Raw genomic sequence first — 18,347 nt, forward strand, 5'->3', positions numbered from 1 at the left:
AGGAAAAGGGGGAAGGAGAGGGGGAAGGAAAAGGGGGAAGGAGAGGGGGAAGGAAAAGGGGGAAGGGAAGGAAAAGGGGGAAGGGAAGGAAAAGGGGGAAGGGAAGGAAAAGGGGGAAGGGAAGGAAAAGGGGAAGGGAAGGAAAAGGGGGAAGGAAGGGGGGGAAGGAAAAGGGGAGGAGAGGGGAAGGAAAAGGGGAAGGGAAGGAAAAGGGGAAGGGAAGGAAAAGGGGGAAGGGAAGGAAAAGGGAAGGGAAGGAAAAGGGGGAAGGAGGGGGAAGAGGGGAAGGAAGGAAAAGGGGGAAGGAGAAGGAAAAGGGGGAAGGGAAGGAAAAGGGGGAAGGGAAGGAAAAGTGGGAAGGGAGGAAAAGGGGGAAGGGACGGAAAAGGGCCTGGACACCCGGGACCTGCAGGCAAAGTGGGGGAGACGGGCCGAGCAAAGGTTGTAGGCCGTGCGACTTAAGGTGAGCATGCCGGCAACTGAAACGTGTGGGCATACAGGTTCATGGCCTTGGTATGGCAGTCCCATGTGCCGGGCCGTGCTCCCCTGGTCCTTGTCCGTGCCCGGGGTCCGTGTGCCTGCCCCTGTTGCCCTGTTCCGTCCCCGTGGCCTTTCCTTCCCGGTGGTTGCCTGTCCGGTCCCTTTTGCCTTCTCTTTGCCTTCCTTGCCCGCTTTTTCCTGTCCTTCCCCTGTTGCTTCCTTCCCCCTTTCCTCCTTCCTTCCCCTTTTCCTTCCGTCCTTCCCCTTTCTTCGTCCCTTTTCCGTCCCCCTTTGCCGTCCTCCCCTTTGTCCTGTCCTTCCCCTTTTCCTTCCCCTTGTTGTCCTTCCCCTTTGTCCTTCCCCTTTTCCTTCCTTCCCCTGTGTCCTTCCTCCCCGTTGTCCTTCCCTTGTCCTTCCTGTCCTGCCCCTTTTTCCTTCCCCTGTTTCCTTCCCCCTTTTGCCTCTCTCCCTGTTCCTTCCTCCTTTTGCCTTCCCTTTTCCTTCCCTTTTGCCTTCCCGGTGTCCTTCCCCTGTTTCCTTCCCCTTGTCCTGCCCCTTTGGCCTTCGCCCGTTTCCTTCCCCTTTTTCCTGCTGTCCTTCCCTTTCCTTCCCCTTTGCCCCTTGGTCCGTCCCCGTTTCCGTCCCCGGTTCCTGCCCCTGTCCGCTCCCTTTTGCCTTCCCCTTTGCCTTCTCGTGTCCTCCCTTGCCTTCCCGTGGCCTTCTCCCTTGGCCGTGCCCGTTGCCTTCCCTTGTTCGCTTCCATGTCCTGTTTCATCCCTTCCTGCCTTGTGTCCGCTCCCTGGTCCTGCCCTGGGCTCCTTTCCCCCTTTTCCTTCGCCCTGTCCTTCCCCTTGTTTCCTTCCCCCTGTTTCCTGTCTCTTTCCGCCCCGTGTTCTCGCCCGTTCCGTCCCTTTTCCTTCTCCCGGCCGGCCCGTGTCCGGTCCTGTCCCATCCCGCACCCAGCCCCGCGCCTAACAAACAACCAAACCGAGACCCCCACCAGCTAGCCGCCCAGACCCCCATGGGGTAAACCCCCACGCCCAGCAGCTCTCTGGAGCGGCTGCCACTGGATGCTCTTCAGTGCTGTAGAGCCTCACTCAGCAAGAAAGAAAGGAACCAGATCCCCAAAGCAAAGCCCCAGTCCTTATGTTTCTGGTGTTTGGGCACTGGTTGAGAAGTGACACTTAAGTCACAATGTACTCTTCTTCACTTGTTTTAGGAGCTGAAACCTCATCAGTAATTAATGAGCGGCGTCCATAATTGAGCGTTGCTTTAAATAACTGCAATTTATCTGGCCCAGCAGAGGGGGGAAGGCTGCAAGAAGCTCTGTTTCTGCCACCACCCTGTCTGTTTCCCAGGAAACCTGCTTTAACAGCTGCTTTGTTCTTCAGAACAAAGAACTTGTGGGGTTTTTAGGTGGCTTTAAAGGAATTTGTGTCAGATGATTTGGCACTGAAAGAAAAACGCAAATGCTTCTGACTGTCGGCATCCAGTCGGAGGGGAATCAGCTCCAGTGGAGTGACTGTGAAGAATATTTTCTTTTTTTTTTTAGTGGAAGTTCAGTGGCAAAAAGAAAAAATTGTTTTCTTTTGGGTTGGTTTTGGTTGGGTTTTTGTTGTTGTTTGGGTTTTGTTTGTTTGTTTTTTTTAAGGTATTTATACTGCCTGAGGTCTGAATGTATCTTAGCAGGTTTCATAATCAGGTTGGGTAGAATTTAACTAGCACTGTTCCTGAGGAATTAAAGGCAGGGATAAACTAATTCCAGCCATTTTTAAGGCTTGTCCAGCTTTGTCTTTGCTACAGATTCACAGGTTGCATCAGGTTGGAAGGGACCCTGAAAGATCATCTTGTGCAATCCCTGCAGTGAGCAGGGACACCTCCGACTAGAGCAGGCTGCCCAAGGCCACCTTAGTTCCTTTATATTTCACTATATTGAGGACAAACACAAGTGAGTGGTTTTGATTCTCTACTCAGCTGTTGTGTGCTCCACAGAAAGCAGTGATCACAAAGGTTCTGTAGCATCTGTAAAGCATCTATAGGTTCTATAAAGCATCTATAATCATTGCTTTGGGTTGGAAGGGACCTCTAAAGGTCATCTAATCCAACCCCCTCTGCAGTCAGCAGGGGCATCTTCAACTAGAATCATAGAATGGTCTGGGTTGGAAGGGACCTCCAAAGGTCATTTAGTCCATGCGACCCTGCAGTCAGAAGGGGCATCAGGCTGCCCAGAGCCCTGTGGAGCCTCACCTTGAGTATTGCCAGGGATGGGGCCTCAACCACCTCCCTGGGCAACCTGTGCCAGTGTTCTACCACCCTAATGGTAAAGAGCTTGCTCTTAACATCCAATCTAAAACTGCTCTTCTCTAATTTGAAACCATTGTCCCTTGTCCTATCACTACAGGACTTTGTAAACAGTCTCTCTCCATCCTTCTTGCAGGCTCCCCTCATGTACCTATAGGAAAGCTGGGGAGGGCCTGTTTAGGAGGGTCTGTGGTCAGAGGATGAGGGGCAGTGGTTTGAAACTGGAGCAGGGCAGATTTAGATTGGACATCAAGAGGAAGTTCTGCACAGTGAGGGTGGTGAAATACTGGAACAGGTTGCCCAGGGATGTGGTTGAGGTCCCATCCCTGGGGACACTCAAGGTCAAACTTGATTTGGCCCTCAGCAGCCTGTTGGAGGTGTCCCTGCTGAGTGCAGGGGGGTTGGACAGGATGACCTTTGAGAGTCCCTTCCCTCCTCATGCATTCTGTGATTCTGTGAATATCCATGCAGTTGAGCTGTATGGCAACAAACCAAGGCACAGCAAGGCCCCTGCTCAGTGCTGCTCAGCTGCCTTCAGTATTTAGCTTAGGTGCTTCACATCCCCTTTTCCTGGTGGCAGTCAACAACCAGCTTGGGTCCTCCTGACTATGCCTGAGCCAGACACCTCGGTGAGCTGAGCAGGGCTTGTGTGGAGAGGTCACTTGTTATCAGGCTGCTACACCTTGGAGAGTCAAATCAGCTTTTTGGCTTCAAAGTCCGACATTCAAAGGCTCTTGCTTCAGTTTCAGAACTGAAAGCACACTTGCTTTTTTGAAGCCTTGTCTGTTCCTCTTGGCTTGCCCCAACTATGTCAGCTGGCTTCCTAATAAATATTAGGCTGCTTTCCTGAGCTTGTCTTGCTTTTATCTTCAGACCATCATGGCTGTAGCAGTGTTTTTGAAGCAGCTGATATTAAAGGACTGCTTGCTTCAAAGGGATCTGCCTTTAAAATGATTACACTTCATTGTTCAAACCCAGGACTTGCAGTGCTGATGCTGAAAATGAAGAATCACACTTTTAGGAAGCAGGAAACATTGGAGAGTATCTATGCTATCCTTGACTGGGAGAATTCTTTCCTCCAGAGTGGTGGACATCCAAGTTACACTGAACACATACTTGTGATTTGTAGTTTGGACCCTAAAAGTCAGTGAGTTCCAACCCCTCTGCCATGGGCAGAGACACCTTCCACTAAACCAGGTTGCTCAAGGCCTCATCCAACCTGGCTTTGAACACCTTCAGGGAGGGGGCATCCACAGGAGAACAGTTTTGTGCAGCATCAGACTATTATGTCATGGTAGCTTTTGAGTGCTGTGATTCCATCAGCTGTCCATTGTTTGTAAAATATTTTTTTTGTGTGGCAGTGAATAGAGGAACTGAATTTCAACAGTGTTCTGCTGGTCTGCTCTACCCTGAAAATATCTCAACCCTGGCATAGTTTCTATGGGTAGAAACATCATACAGTCATAGGCTGGGTTGGGTTGGAGGGCACCTTAAAGATCATCTAGTTCCAACCCCCTTGCCATGTGCTGGGGCACCTCCTACTAAACCAGGTCACTCAAGGCTCCACCTAAGCTGGCTTTGAACATTTGCAGGCTTGAAGTCTCCACAACTTCCCTGAGCAACCTGTTCCAGTGCCTCAGCACCCTCATGGGGAAGAATTTCTTTCTAAGGATTTTTTTTTTTTTTCAGGTCAGGATATTGCTAGTGTCCTCCTTCTTCCTGCAGCAGCCCACCAGTGGGGCACTTTTCAGCACATAATTGAATACTGCAGTCCCATTTTGTGTCTGTCATGATACTGGGACAAAATCTGGAGTGTCAGATATGCTGGCCTGGATCCATTTGAGCTGTTCCATGGAATTCTGTGTCCTTGCTGTGATGGATGTTCAGACTAGATGCTTCACAGCAAGCCAATAAGCAGCCTTTCAAGAAACAAAAGGAAAGAATTCAAATGTTAAGATGCTATCAAGAGGCATCCATGTCCTGATTCTGGAGAGTTAATGGTTGGGCTGTGCACTGAAGGAGGAGGGTTTCTGTCACTTGAGAAAGTTGCAGCTATATTGGGAAGATAATGGGCACATTGCAGTGAAACTGTGGGCTTGAAACCATGCATTTTCCTCTCTTCCTAGCTCAGAACCCTGCTCTTAGTTCTGGCAGGAAGATGGCTGGGCTGTTGTTGTTTAGGAGTGGATATATTGGGGGAAGATGAGCTTGAGAGCAGCCCGGCAGAAAAGGATTTGGGAGTGCAGGTGGATGAGAAACTGGATGTGAGCTAACAGTGGGAGCTTGCAGCCCAGAAAGCCAATGGCAGCCTGGGCTGCATCAAAAGCAGCAGGGCCAGAAGTGGAGAGAGGGGATCCTGCCCCTCTGCTCTGCTGAGACCTCACCTGCAGTGCTGTGGCCAGCTATGGGACCCTCCACAAAGGAAGGACATGGACCTGATGGAGTGGGTCCAGAGGAGGGCCACAGAGATGATCAGAGGGGTGGAGCACCTCTCTTATGAGGACAGGCTGAGGGAATTCAGCCTGGAGAAGGAAGACCTAAGAGCAGGACCTAAAGGGGGCTACAAGAAGGCTGCAGAGGGACTGTTTCCAAAGGCCTGCAGTGATAGGACCAGGAGCAATGGTTTGAAATGAGAGCAGAGCAGATTCAGATTGGATGTTAGGAACAAGTTCTGCACCATGTGGGTGGTGAAAAATTGCAACAGGCTGCCCAGGGAGGTAGTTGAGGCCCCATCCCTGGAGATATTCAAGGTGAGGCTCGGCAAGGCGCTGACCAACCTGATCTAGTGGAGGACATCCCTGCTGACTGCAGAGGGGATTGGACTGGATGACCTTGGGAGGTGCAACCCAAACCATTCTATGATTGTGTGTTGTTGGTGAAGTCTTGGCAGTAATTCTGTCCCTTACACCTCCTTGTTCTCTTCTCATCACACAGCCCAGCTACGGAGGGGAGTCAGGTCCTCCAGGTCGTAGCTCTCTGGACAGCGTGGAGATGGCCTACGCTCGTCAGGTGAGTGGAGCTCAGACAACACAGTTAAATGTTGTCTTCTGCAGAGAGAGAAGAAAGATCTTTGAGTGCAGAGTGTAAAAAGGTCTGCTAAGAAAACATGGAAATGTTTTTTACCCACCCCCGCCCTGCCCCAGCCCAGAGTTAGTTATTAAACCTTTAAACTGAAATGCCTGGAGTTAAAATGCAATTGGAAAGCACAGGGATTTAGTCTGATTTTTTAGGAGTGTGCTCCTATACCTGCCTGCCACTGGATTTTCTTGTCAAAAGAAGATCCTGGACACCACTGTGGAAATAATTTCATCATTTAATTTAAGAGGGATGGAGCACTGCAACAGGCTGCCCGAAGAGATGGTGGAGTCTTCCATCTCTGGAGAGATTCCAAACCTGCCTGGGTGTGTTCCTGTGTGACCTTCTCTAGGTGAATCATAGGATCATTGAATTGTTTGGAGTGGAAAACACCTCTAAGGTCATTGAGTCCAACCATTAAACTAACACCACTCTGGCCATTAAACCATGTCCCCAGGTGCCATGTCCACACATTTCTTGAACACCTCCAGGCATGGGGACTCCACCACCTCCCTGGGCAGCCTGTGCCAATCCCTGACCACTCTTGCAGCAAAGAGGATTTTCCTAATCTTCAACCTAACCCTCCCCTGGCACAATTTCAGGCCATTTCCTCTCTTTCTGTCACCTGAAACTTGAGAGAAGAGACCAACCCCACCTCAATGCAACCTCCTTTTGGGGAGCTGTAGAGAGAAATGAGGTCTTCTCTCAGCCTCTTCTCCAGACTAAACACCCCCAGTTCCCTCAGCTGCTCCTCACCAGCCCTGTTCTCCAGACCCTTCCCCAGCTTTGTTTCCCTTCTCTGGACCTGCTCCAGCACCTCAATGTCCTCCTTCTAGTGAAGGGCCCAAAACTGAACTCAGGGTTTGAGGTGCAGCCTCACCAGTGCCCAGTACAGGGGGACAATCACTCCCCTGGTCCTGCTGGCCACACTATTGCTGATCCAGGCCAGGAGGTCTGGCACAAATGGCCCTCACCCCGAGGTTGATACCCCAAGTTGGTTTCCACAGCTTGCTCCCATCTGCCACCACCTGCATCCTCCCAGATCACCCATTTCAGGATGGCTCACCCAGGGTTGTGCTGCCTACTGATCCTAGCTGAAAGCACTAAGTAAGACACAGTGGTCCAGAAGATGGCCATCAAGGTGCTAACTGAAAGCTCTCCTGATGAGGACTTTGTGTTCCCTTTACTCTCAGGCGTGGAGGATTGTTCATACTGGTGTCTTAGTCACTTTGCTGCTGTGTGCACATAGGAAGAAACATTCTGAAGCCTTAATCCTGACGTTTGTCAAATTCTATCCCATTTTAATGGCATCACTTCTGAGCTGCTTTAGTGCCTCAGCTAGGAATTAATAATGTCTGCCAGCATTAGATTCCTTCTGAAATTGTTCAGCGAAAACTGATAAACCTTTCCACACCCAATTTGTTACTTTTGTTGTTGGAGATGATCTGTTTATCAGCGCTGCTGGAAACAAAACCAAGGGCTTGGGTTTTCAAAATAGAATGTGTGAGAGGAGGCAGACAAAGCCTTGCCTAATTTGCAGACAATTACTGTTATTGTCTGCCTTGGCTCAGGCTTTGCAGAGCCAGGGAGCAGCTCCTGCATCTGCTTTTCTCTGTCTTCCTCCAGTGATGGGAACTGTGAAAGAAGGAATCACAGGATAATGTGCATGGTTGTGCTGATACCATGGACCTTTAGTTTAGTGGTTGTTAATAGTATGTTAAGTGGCTTCATCTCCACTGTACTATACCTGCAATTAAGGAGCTCATAGCATAATCACCAAGCTGAGTGGTGTGGTTGATAAGACTGAAGGACAGGATGGCATCCAGAGGGACCTGGGCGGGCTGGAGAGGTGGCTGAGGAGAATCTCAGGAGGTTCAATAAGGCAAAGGGCAAGGTCCTGCACCTAGGTAGGGGCAATCCTCAATATCAGCACAGGTTGGGGGATGATGAGATTGAGAGGAACCCTGCTAATTAGGAGGGTCTGTGGTGATAGGATGAGGGGCAAGGGTTTGAAACTGGAGCAGGGCCGATTTAGGTTGGACATTAGGTGGAAGTTTTTCACAGTGAGGGTGGTGAGACACTGGAACAGGTTGCCCAAGGAGGAGGTGGAGGTCCCATCCCTGGAGACATTCAAGGTCAGACTCGATGTGGCCATGGGCAGCCTGCTCTAACTGGAGATGTCCCTGCAGGGGCTTTGGACAAGATGACTTTTGACGGTTCCTTCCAACCCAATCTGTGACTGTAATTAGGAAGAATTTCTTCCTAATGTCTAATCCAAATCCATTTTCTCCTAGTTTGAAGCCATCACCCCTTCTCCTGTCACTCCATGCCTTGGTGAAGAGTTCCTCTCCAGTTCTCCTGTAGCCCCCTTCTGACTGATGTGGGAGTGAAGCAGAAGGGGCTTGCTGGAGATGCTCTCTTCTTGAATCCTGGTTCAGATTTTGCTGCTGTGGTTGGGGAGGAGGAAGAGGAGTGCTGTGATCTGCATGTTGTTAAATTTGCTTCCTTTCCATGTCTTGTAGATTTATATTTACAATGAGAAGATAGTGAATGGACATCTGCAGCCTAACCTGGTGGACCTTTGTGCTACTGTGGCAGAGCTGGATGATAAGGTACCAGCAGTGAGTTAACAAAGGGAAATGCCTTTAACCTGGTTTGATGAACAGCCTGCTGACATTGGTGGAGAACTATTGCCATTGTCAACAAAAAACCCACAAAGCCAGTCCTGGAACCTTCTCTGCAACAGCAGGGTCCATCTGTGATGAACTTGGCCATGGTGCAAATCTCTTAACACAGAGACGAAGGAAAGATTTCACTGTGGTGCCCTATCATGAGCCCCATCAGGGAGAAAGAATCCCTTTTAGTTTTAAAGGCTTCTGTTGTGTTTGGTTGTCAGAACCTGCTTTCCTAATACCCTTTGAATGTGTTTAGCTGCAGGTGGAAGGGTCTTCAGTCAGACCCTGCTAGTGAAGTAGGCTTCCACAGCAAAGAGTAAAGCCCTTAGGACTGACTTCAAAGTAGTCATCTGCTTGCCCTTCCTTTGGTGTTTTTTTTTTTCCGACTCATTTAATTGTGTTAGCTTGATCCACCACAAAATCAAATGTACAGACCTTTGAGAAGTGCTTGGAGGAGAATAACTGCAGGAGAGTCAAGTCAAAAAAACATTCTGCAAATGGGGAGAGCAAAAAGCTGCTCAGAAGCTGAGGGGTGATCTGAATTGCAGCTGTCCCTCTTGGCTTCAGACACTTCTGTTCATTTTGCTGGGGCCACTGTGGTGATTGAGCTGCTTTGAAGCACCAAGATCAAACAGCTGCCCTTGCTGGAGCTAACAGTGCTGCTGTTCCTGCTTAGCATTTCACTGTTTCAGCAGGGATACTCCGGTCCTGGAGACACAGACACCACCTCATCCTTAGGAATCAGCAGACCTTGGGTGGCTTTCAGCATGGTTTTTCAGACCTGAGTCCTTGCCCATAGGATCCTTTAGTTGTTTCTCATCACAGCAGCCAGAGCAATTGATTATAGAGTCATAGAACAGTCTCTTGGAATTGTTTAGGGTGGCAAAGCCGTTCCAGATCAAGTCAAGCTGGTAACCCAGCACTACCAGGTCACCACTAAACTGTGTCACTCAGCACCACGTCTCCATGGTTTTTCAAACCCTCCGGGGGTGGGGACTCCACCACTGCCCTGAGCAGACTGTTCCAGACCTTGGCAATCCTTCTGGGGAAGAAATTGTTTCTTGTGTGGAACCTAAACCTCTCCTGGCACAACTTGAGGCTATTTCCTCTTGTCCTTTTGCTTGCTCCTGGGGAGAAGAGACCAACCCCTGCCTCACTCCAGCCTCCGTTCAGGGAGTTGTAGAGAGCAATGAGGTCCCCCCTCAGCCTCCTTTTCTCCAGGCTAAACAACCCCAGTTCCCTCATCTGCTCCTCACAAGACTTGTGCTCTAGACTCACTTGCTGCATAGACAGAGAGCTGCTGATGTGGTGATGTTTGTCGGGTGGGGAGTGGGAAAGGAATGTGAGCACCGAGTCCTCAGCCTAGCGCTGGAAACCATTCTTGATCCTGGGTGACAGTTACAGGTCCAATACTTACAGCCACCTTCTTGCACAAGAATTATGCAGAGAAGCTTGGATCCTGCAGGCATTCTGCAGGACAGAAGTGACTTCCTTCCTGCATGACAGCATCCAGTATGTCCATGCCAGTATCTCTGTAGGGAATCCAAACAGACACAACTCTTGGGGTTCTACGCTGTTCTTCAGCAGCCAGACATCACCCAACACTGAGCAAGGTGGTTTGCTCATCTCTCTCTTCTAACTGCTTTTGCCTGGCATGCTTTGTTCACAGAACATCTCTGAGATGTGGGCCATGGTGAAACAAATGACTGATGTTACCCTGGTCCCTGCTAGTGATGCCTTGAAGGTCCGGACCAACATGGAGGTGCGCATGGAGTTCGTGAGGCAGGCTCTGAACTACCTGGAGCAAAGGTAAGGGGAATGCTTTGGGAAGCACAGTTTTATTCACCAGAGTTCCCTGAAAATAAGCCAGGATGACTTTGCAATGCATACAAGCATATTACCAAGTCAGCTACCTCTTACTCCTTCAGATGTGTTAGTTCTGCAGGGCTTAGAGCAGCCACTTGAGGAAAAAGCTCTTTTAGTTCAAAACTCTCCTAGTTGAAAAGACCTGGGATCCATAGAGAGGTTGTTTAGAAGATACAAAGACCTTTTATTCTTTCTTCCTGTGCTGCCCTTATCACTCAGACAGATCTAGAATATTTATGTGAGGATCTTTCACTTGTGGAAAGAGACCTGTTTGCCAAAAGAGAATGGCCCTTTTTCCAGACTCCCTTTCTGCCTGCTGATTGCTGTCAGGAGCTAGTGCTGGAGGATATGAGGACAGCACTGGGGACCAACCTGGTGCAGTGAGTCAGGTTCTGATTGTGCCATTTCTACACTTCAGTTTTGTGAAAAGTGAAGGTGCTGAAGCTGAGACATCTAGCAATGATTTTTCAGACCCTATGGTGGTGGTGGTGGGAATGTCAGCTCACACTGACACACCCTATCAGGGATTATCAGGGGAATGAAAACTCGTTGTCCAGGGAAACAGTTGGAAAATGGCAAGCCCTGGAGCAGCCCAAAGCTGAATCTCTCCCTGGCTCTATTACCTTTTCCCTGCACATGTGGCCCTTGCCATGCCTCTTGCCTGGCAGCTGCAGCTGTAGTGCCAGCAGCCTGCTTCAGCAGTAGAAAGCAAACAGCAGCTGCAGTGTAGTGCCTGGGCATTTGTCATGCTACAGATCATCTTCTAGCCCAGCCTCTTGGGCCCTGATGGTTGGGTGCCACCCCTCACCAGCACCCATTGTCCCCCAGGGGTGGTGACAATGTGCCTGCCTGTGCATGGATGATCTGACACATGGGAAGGATCCTCTCTGTCCAGTCTTAGCACGGTGTGATGAGACAGGGACTCTTATCTGAAAGGAGGTTGCAGTGAGGCAGGGGTTGGTCTCTTCTCCTTAGTGTCAGTTGATAGAACAAGAGGGAATGGCCTAAAATTGTGCCAGGGCAGGCTGAGGTTGGATATCAAGAAAAATTTCATTGCTGCAAGAGTGGTCAGGGATTGGAACAGGCTGCCCAGGGAGGTGGTGGAGTCCCCATGCCTGGAGGTGTTCGAGAGAAGTGTGGCCATGGTTTGATGTCCATGGTGGTGTTGGGTTGCTGGTTGGACTGGATGACCTTAGAGGGCTTTTCCAACCCAAACAATTCCATGGTTCAATTTGCCAAATACCTAACTTGCTGAATTATCACAGTACCATTAGCTGCCTGCTGAAAAGAGGAACTGGTTACACAGAGTCCCAACCCCAGCCCTCCCAGTTGTGGAAATGAGGCCTTTAAGTCTTGAGGGGTTTTTTTCCTTTTTGCCTTGCTTTGTAGCTTTTCATTCCTAGCAGAAATTGGCTGATACTGAGATGTTTCCAGGTCTCACCAGCCCCTCTCCTGTATGAGGAGGAGATGTAATGAGGAGCAGTGGTTTGAAACTGGAGCAGGGTAGATTTAGGTTGGACATCAGGAGGAATTTCTTTATAATGAGGGTGATGAAATACTGGAACAGGTTGCTCAGGGATGTGATTAAGGCTCTGTCCCTGGAGACTTCTCTAAACATGACTGTTGGTTAAATTGATCTGCCTTGAGTAAAGCCTTTGATGAGTTATTTTAGGTGTTCTCAAAGCTGCCTTTTCTTTTTCCTCTCTAAATTTCCTTTTTCTCTGTGATGATCCAAGGGCTAGAGCCCTGGATAGGCTGAGCCTGGGGAAGAGAAGAGTCCAGGGGGACCTTAGGGCTGCCTTCCAATATCTGAAGGGACCTTAAGGCTGCCTTCCAATACCTGAAGGGATCCAGGCTAGAGCCCTGGATAGACTGAGGGTCCTGGAGTTGTTCAGCCTGGAGAAAAGAGTCCAGGGGGACCTTAGAGCTGCCTTCCAATACCTGAAGGGATCCTCCAGGAAGGCTGCAGAGGGACTTTTCCTGAGGGTGTCTAGAGACAGACCCAGGGGGAATGGTTTGAAGCTGAGGGAGAGCAGGGTCAGACTGGAGCTGAGGAAGAAGTTCTTCAGTACAAGGGAGGTGAGACTCTGGAACAGGCTGCCCAGGGAGCTTGTGGCTGCCTCCTCCTTGGGAGTGTTCAAGGCCAGGCTGGATGAGGCCTTGAGCAGCTGAGTCTTGCTGGGAAGTGTCCCTGCCCATGGCAGGGAGGTTGGAGTTGATGATCTCTGAGGGTCCCTTCCAATCTAAGCCATTATAGGATTCCTTCTGGTTAAGTCCATGGTCCTTAGGCTTGTATTTTTCCACAGGGCTGAAAGGAGAGACAAGCAGACCTGTGGGGGTTTAACTGGTCTTTAGTGACAGGATTCAGAGCCCAAGCACTAGGATGAAAAGGCTCTTTTCCAGTTACCTAAAGGAGTTTGGCTTAGGAGAACCTAATGAGAGGAACCTCATAACAAAGCGCTGAACCTGGAGCAGTCTACCACACACTCCAAACATGATGTCTCTTGAGGCTGCTGAACACCAAAATCTTCCTGATTTGACAGAATGTTTTGGCCTCATTTTGCTGTGAGTGCACCTCAAGGCCATTTGCTTTAAGTGGCTTAACTGAGTTGGAGCTGAGAGGCCCTGGATGTCTCTGCAGCCAGTCTGTTTCAAGCTGCACAAGTTTTGCTTTGCTTCTCATTGTTGTTTTGTTTTGTTTTTTTTTTTTCCCCAGTTACAAAAATTACACCTTTGTGACAGTTTTTGGCAACTTGCACCAGGCTCAGCTGGGTGGAATCCCTGGCACCTACCAACTAGTCCGCAGCTTCCTCAACATCAAACTCCCTGCACCTGTCCCTGGTCTCCAGGTATGTCCATCGCTTAGGAGCCTCAACAAGGCCAAGAGCCAGGGCCTGCACCTGGGTCACAACAACCCCAAGCAATGCTACAGCCTTGGGGCAGTGTGGCTGGAAAGCTGCCTGGCAGAAAGGGACTTGGGGATTCTAATGGGCAAATAGCTGAATATGGCCAAGCAGTGTGCCCAGGTGGCACAGAGAGCCAAAGGCCTCCTGGCTGGGATCAGCAATGCTGTGCCCAGCAGGAGCAGGGAGGGGATTGTCCCCTGGGACTCAGCTCTGGGGAGGCCACACCTGGAGTGCTGTGTCCAGTTTTGGGCAGCTCAACCCAAGAGAGATGTGGAGGTGCTGGAGCCAGGGCAGAGGAGGGCAAGGAAGCTGGGAAGGGCCTGGAGAAGAAATCTGATGACGAGCAACTGAAGTAGCTGGGGATGGGGAGTGTGAAACAGAGGAGGCTGAGGGGAGACCTCCTCACTCTCTACAACTACCTGAAGTGAGGTTGTGGAGAGGTTGGTGCTGGTCTCTTCTCCCAGGTCATTAGTGACAGAACAAGAGGCAGTGGCCTCAAGCTGACACTGGGTAGGTTTAGACTGGACATTAGGGAACATTTTTTTCCCAGCAAGAGAGGTCAGGCATTGGAATGAGCTGCCCAGGGAGGTGGTAGAGTCACCAACCCTGTTTTGGATGTGATGCTTGGGGATATGGTTTAGGGGTGACCCTTTTAGAGTAGGGTTCTGGGTTGGACTTGGTGATCCTGAGAGTTTTTTCCAACCTGAATGATTCTGTGATTCAGCCACTGAACTAAAATAATAACCCAAATTTGATGCCTCCAGCACAGCCAGGAAAGTAGTGCAGCCTCCAGTGAGTTTTTTCTGTTGTTTGAATTGCTTTTAGGGTAGCAGGCTTTTACTTCTTCTCTAGAATTTTTCCTTAGGAAGATAGGAGATAAAATCACTTTGAGTTCAGAGTTAGTCCTGCATCTTCTCTTTTAAAAGCTGTAACTCATCATCTGTAAGGATAAGTGGAGAGTCCTGCACCTGGGAAGGAAAATTAAACTGCACCAGTCCAGGTTGGGAGGTGATCTGCTGGAGAGCAGCCCCATGGGGAAGGACCTGGGAGTCCTGGTGGGCAACAAGTTCTCCATGGGACAGCAATGTGCACTTGTGGCCAAGAAGGCCAATGGGATCCTGGGGGGCATCAAGAGGAGTGTGTCCAGCAGATCCAGGGAGGTTCTCCTCCTTCTCTGCTCTGCCCTGATGAGATCTCACCTGGAATATTGCATCCAGGTCTGGGCTCCCCAGTTCAAGAGGGACAGGGATCTGCTGGAGAGAGTCCAACAGAGGGCTACAAGGATGATAAAGGGAGTGGAACACTGCCCTGTGAGGAGAGGCTGAGAGCCCTGGGACTGGTTAGTCTGGAGAGGAGAAGACTTAGAGGAGATCTGACCAATGTCTGTAAATACCTGAGGGCTGGGGGTCAGGAAGGAAGGGACAGGAACAGCCTCTGCTCACTTGTGCCCTGGGACAGGACAAGGGACAATGGATGGAAACTACAGCACAGGAGGTTCCACCTCAACATGAGGAAGAACTTCTTGACTGTAAGGGTCCCAGAGCACTGGAACAGGCTGTCCAGACTGGTTGTGGAGTCTCCTTTTCTGGAGACTTTCCAGCCCTGTCTGGATGTGTTCCTGTGTGACCTGTGCTGGATTCTCTGGTCCTGCTCTGGCAGGGGGGTTGGACTTGAAGGTCTCCTGAGGTCCTTTCCAACCCCTAACATCCTGTGAGCCTGAAGCACAGTGGTGCTCAGCAGTTTTGAGTTCTGAACTCTAAAAATCATGGTCTCTTCTGGTGATCTTTTCAGAGATCAAGCAAGCATTAAAATACCTTCTGGTGTTTCCAAAAAGCAGTAACTTAATCTCTCTGTCTTTAAGACATGGACACAAGTTGCTGATGACTAAGCCTGTAATGGATTAATCTGATTTGTAGCCTTCGATTAAAGAATCTGAATAAAATCCTGCTCCTCTGCATGTAATAGAGCATAGCTGTGCACCTACACAATCACAGCTAGCAGGCAGGTAGGGGTGAAAAATTACATGAAGTAATAATAGATTATAAGACTGGGGGACCATGTAGCAGAGTCCTGTTCTCACATGCTGAGATCCATGATTAGACTCCTGGGTTTCTGTTTCAGTACAAATGTTTTTAATACCTGAGTGCTCTCAACCAAACTCATGGATGGGGAATTTTAGGATGGTCAGAATCTCATTCAGAGCTGAAATGTAGGCAAGCAGAAGAGACTCAACTTTTGCTGTTAGGGTGTGGAGGGCCAAAACCTCCCTCAGAGCTGAAATGTGGGCAAGCAGAAGAGACTCAACTTTTGCTGCTAGGGTGTGGAGGGCCAAAACCTCCCTCAGAGCTGAAATGTGGGCAAGCAGAAGAGACTCAGCTTTTGCTGCTAGGGTGTGGAGGGCCAAAACCTCCCTCAGAGCTGAAATGTGGGCAAGCAGAAGAGACTCAACTTTTGCTGCTAGGGTGTGGAGGGCCAAAACCTCAACACCTTTGCTTCTGTAACACAAAGGGAAGGTTTTCACTTAAATCAGTATGTGAGCATAAAGGCAAAAATAATGAATGAGGTAAATGGTAAAGAAAATGCTTATCAACCCAAGATGTGATTGCTTGTCTCTTTTTCAGGATGGGGAGGTGGAAGGCCATCCTGTTTGGGCACTGATTTACTACTGCATGCGCTGTGGGGATTTGACTGCAGCCATGCATGTGGTGAAACGGGCCCAGCACCAGCTGGGAGAGTTCAAAACCTGGTTCCAGGAGTACATGCACAGTAAAGATAAAAGGTAACTGGGAGGTAGGGAGGATCTTTGAGGGGGTGGGAATTGCGCTGGACTAGTGAAATAATCAGTGGCTTGGTAGAAATAAAAGAAGATCAGATCTCTTCTGGTGGTGATGGCTGCCTTGTGTTTATAATCACCTACCAAAATTACGTGGAAGAGGTTTGCATGTTGCACTTTGTGGCTTTGAAGTCTAGAAATCTCTGTAAAGGAAGAGTTCACAGAATGCCAGCATGGTGAGGGTTTGGAAGGGACCTCAGCAGATCATCCAGTCCAACCCCTCTGCTAAAGCAGGGCACCCACAGCTGCTTGCCCTGGATCACAATGGCCCAAGGGGGTTTGGAAAGTCTCCAGAGAAGGAGACTCCACAACCTCTCTGGGCAGCCTGCTCCAGGCCTCCAGCACCCTCACACCAAACAAGTTTCTCCTCATGGTGGATGGAACCTCCTGGGTTCCAGTTTGTGCTCACTGCCCCTTGTCCTGTCCCTGGGCACCACTGACAACAGTCTGGCCCCAGCCTCTTGCCCCCCACAGCTCCTTTAGCTCTTGCTGAGCATTGCTCAGACCCCCTCTGGGGCTGCTCTTCTCCAGGCTCAACAGCCCCAGGGCTCTCAGGCTTTCCTTCTCACAGAGATTCTCCAGGCTCCTATTTGAAATAGCTCTAGTTTGAAAATATGCAAACATTTACATTCCCAAAAAAAAAAAATGCAGTGGTGTAGCTTTGTTTTTTCACCCTAGGATTTGCCCTCTATAGCCATAAGATCCCACATCCAATAGATCAGATTTGGTCCACTGTCCTGAATCCTCTGTCCCTTTATTTCCCTTGTCACTGATTTTAGTTGAATTTCCTTTGGGGGGGGACACCCCTCTCCATAAGAATGCCAGGCAGTGAAAGCAGGCAGTGTTCGCTAGAAGCCTTTAGAGTCTTGTGTTCACTCTCACATCTTCCCACTGCTTGTTCTCCTCTTCCAGTCTTTGCTGTCCACCACTTGACAGAAGCCACAGGCTAAAGAACTGATGATGTGCTTGCAAACTCTGCTGTGGTGTTTTGGGTTTATCTTTCTACTTGCAATGAATTTCAAACAAGCACGCGGTCACCTCTTGAATTGTGAGCCACCAGTGTGCCCAGGTGGCCAAGAAGGCAAACAGCATCCTGGCTTGGATCAGCAATAGTGTGGCCAGCAGGAGTAGAACAGGGATTGCCCTCATGTACTGGTGAGGCCACACCTCAAATACTGGGTTCTGTTGTAGGCTCCTCACTCCAAGAAGGGCATTGAGGAGCTGGAGCAGGTCCAGAGAAAGGCAGCAAAGCTGGGGAAGGGTCTGGAGAACAGGGCTGGGGAGGAGCAGCTGAGGGAACTGGGGGTGTTCAGCCTGGAAACAAAGAGGCTGAGAGGAGACCTCATTGCTCTCTGCAGCTCCCTGAAAGGAGGTTGGAGCCAGGTGGGGGTTGGTCTCTTCTCCCAAGGAACAAGTGACACAAGAGGAAATGATCTCAAGTTGCCCCAGGGAATGTTTAGGTTGGACATGAGGAACAATTTCTTCCCTGAAAGGGTTTTCAAGGCCTGGAACAGGCTGCCCAGGAAAGTGGTTGAATCATCTCCCCTGGAGCAGTTTCAAAGCTGTGTAGATGTGGTGCTGAGGGCCATGTTTGAGTGGTGACCTGGCAGTGCTGGGTTAATGGTTGGTCTCAATTATCTTAAAGGTTTTTTCCAGCCTAAACAATTCTATGATTCAGTAGCTTTGCTCCCCTCAGGGGGATGGCACCATGGCTACTGGCTGAAACTGGGGGAAACCAGAGGGCCCAGGTAGAAGCCCCATCCCTGGAGATTTTTAAGGCCAGGCTGGATGTGGCTCTGGGCAGTCTGATCCAAGTGGAGGGTGTCCCTGCCTATGGCAGGGGGTTTGGACCTAGCTGATCCTTGAGGTCCCTTCCAACCCTGACAGTTCTGTGACCCTCTCCTCATAAGACCTGCTCTCCAAACCCCTCCCCAGCTTCATGGCCCTAGTGGTAAAGATGAAAGTGTCTCTCCTAAAAGACTTCATGCTACAACTACCTGCTCATTTGTTAGTGTCTAACTCAGAGCTCCAAAGCCTCTGTGAGCTCCCTGTATCTGGAATGATGAAGTGGCAGAATCAAGACAAGAAAAGCTCATCCACCTCAATATTCATGCACTCCTAGAGAGGTTGTGTCATCTGATGGATGATATGTTGGGGGTTTTTTTTTCCCTGCAGTGGGTATTTGAGGATGGTCCTCCAGAACTTTAATGA

General features: G+C 49.8%; 1 protein-coding gene across 1 annotated transcript in view; it reads left to right on the forward strand.

Moving 5' to 3' along the window:
• Positions 1 to 18,347, forward strand: part of NUP93 (nucleoporin 93) — a 114,214-nt gene that overhangs the window by 73,783 nt on the left and 22,084 nt on the right. Inside the window, exons 5-9 of the mRNA XM_054389600.1 lie at positions 5,716 to 5,790; positions 8,379 to 8,468; positions 10,201 to 10,340; positions 13,114 to 13,246; positions 15,925 to 16,082. Of these exons, the coding sequence (XP_054245575.1) occupies positions 5,716 to 5,790; positions 8,379 to 8,468; positions 10,201 to 10,340; positions 13,114 to 13,246; positions 15,925 to 16,082 (596 nt within the window). The remainder of the gene's footprint in view (positions 1 to 5,715; positions 5,791 to 8,378; positions 8,469 to 10,200; positions 10,341 to 13,113; positions 13,247 to 15,924; positions 16,083 to 18,347) is intronic.

The sequence above is a fragment of the Indicator indicator genome, chromosome 19, assembly GCF_027791375.1.
Source record: "Indicator indicator isolate 239-I01 chromosome 19, UM_Iind_1.1, whole genome shotgun sequence".
NCBI classification, from domain to species: Eukaryota; Metazoa; Chordata; class Aves; order Piciformes; family Indicatoridae; genus Indicator; species Indicator indicator.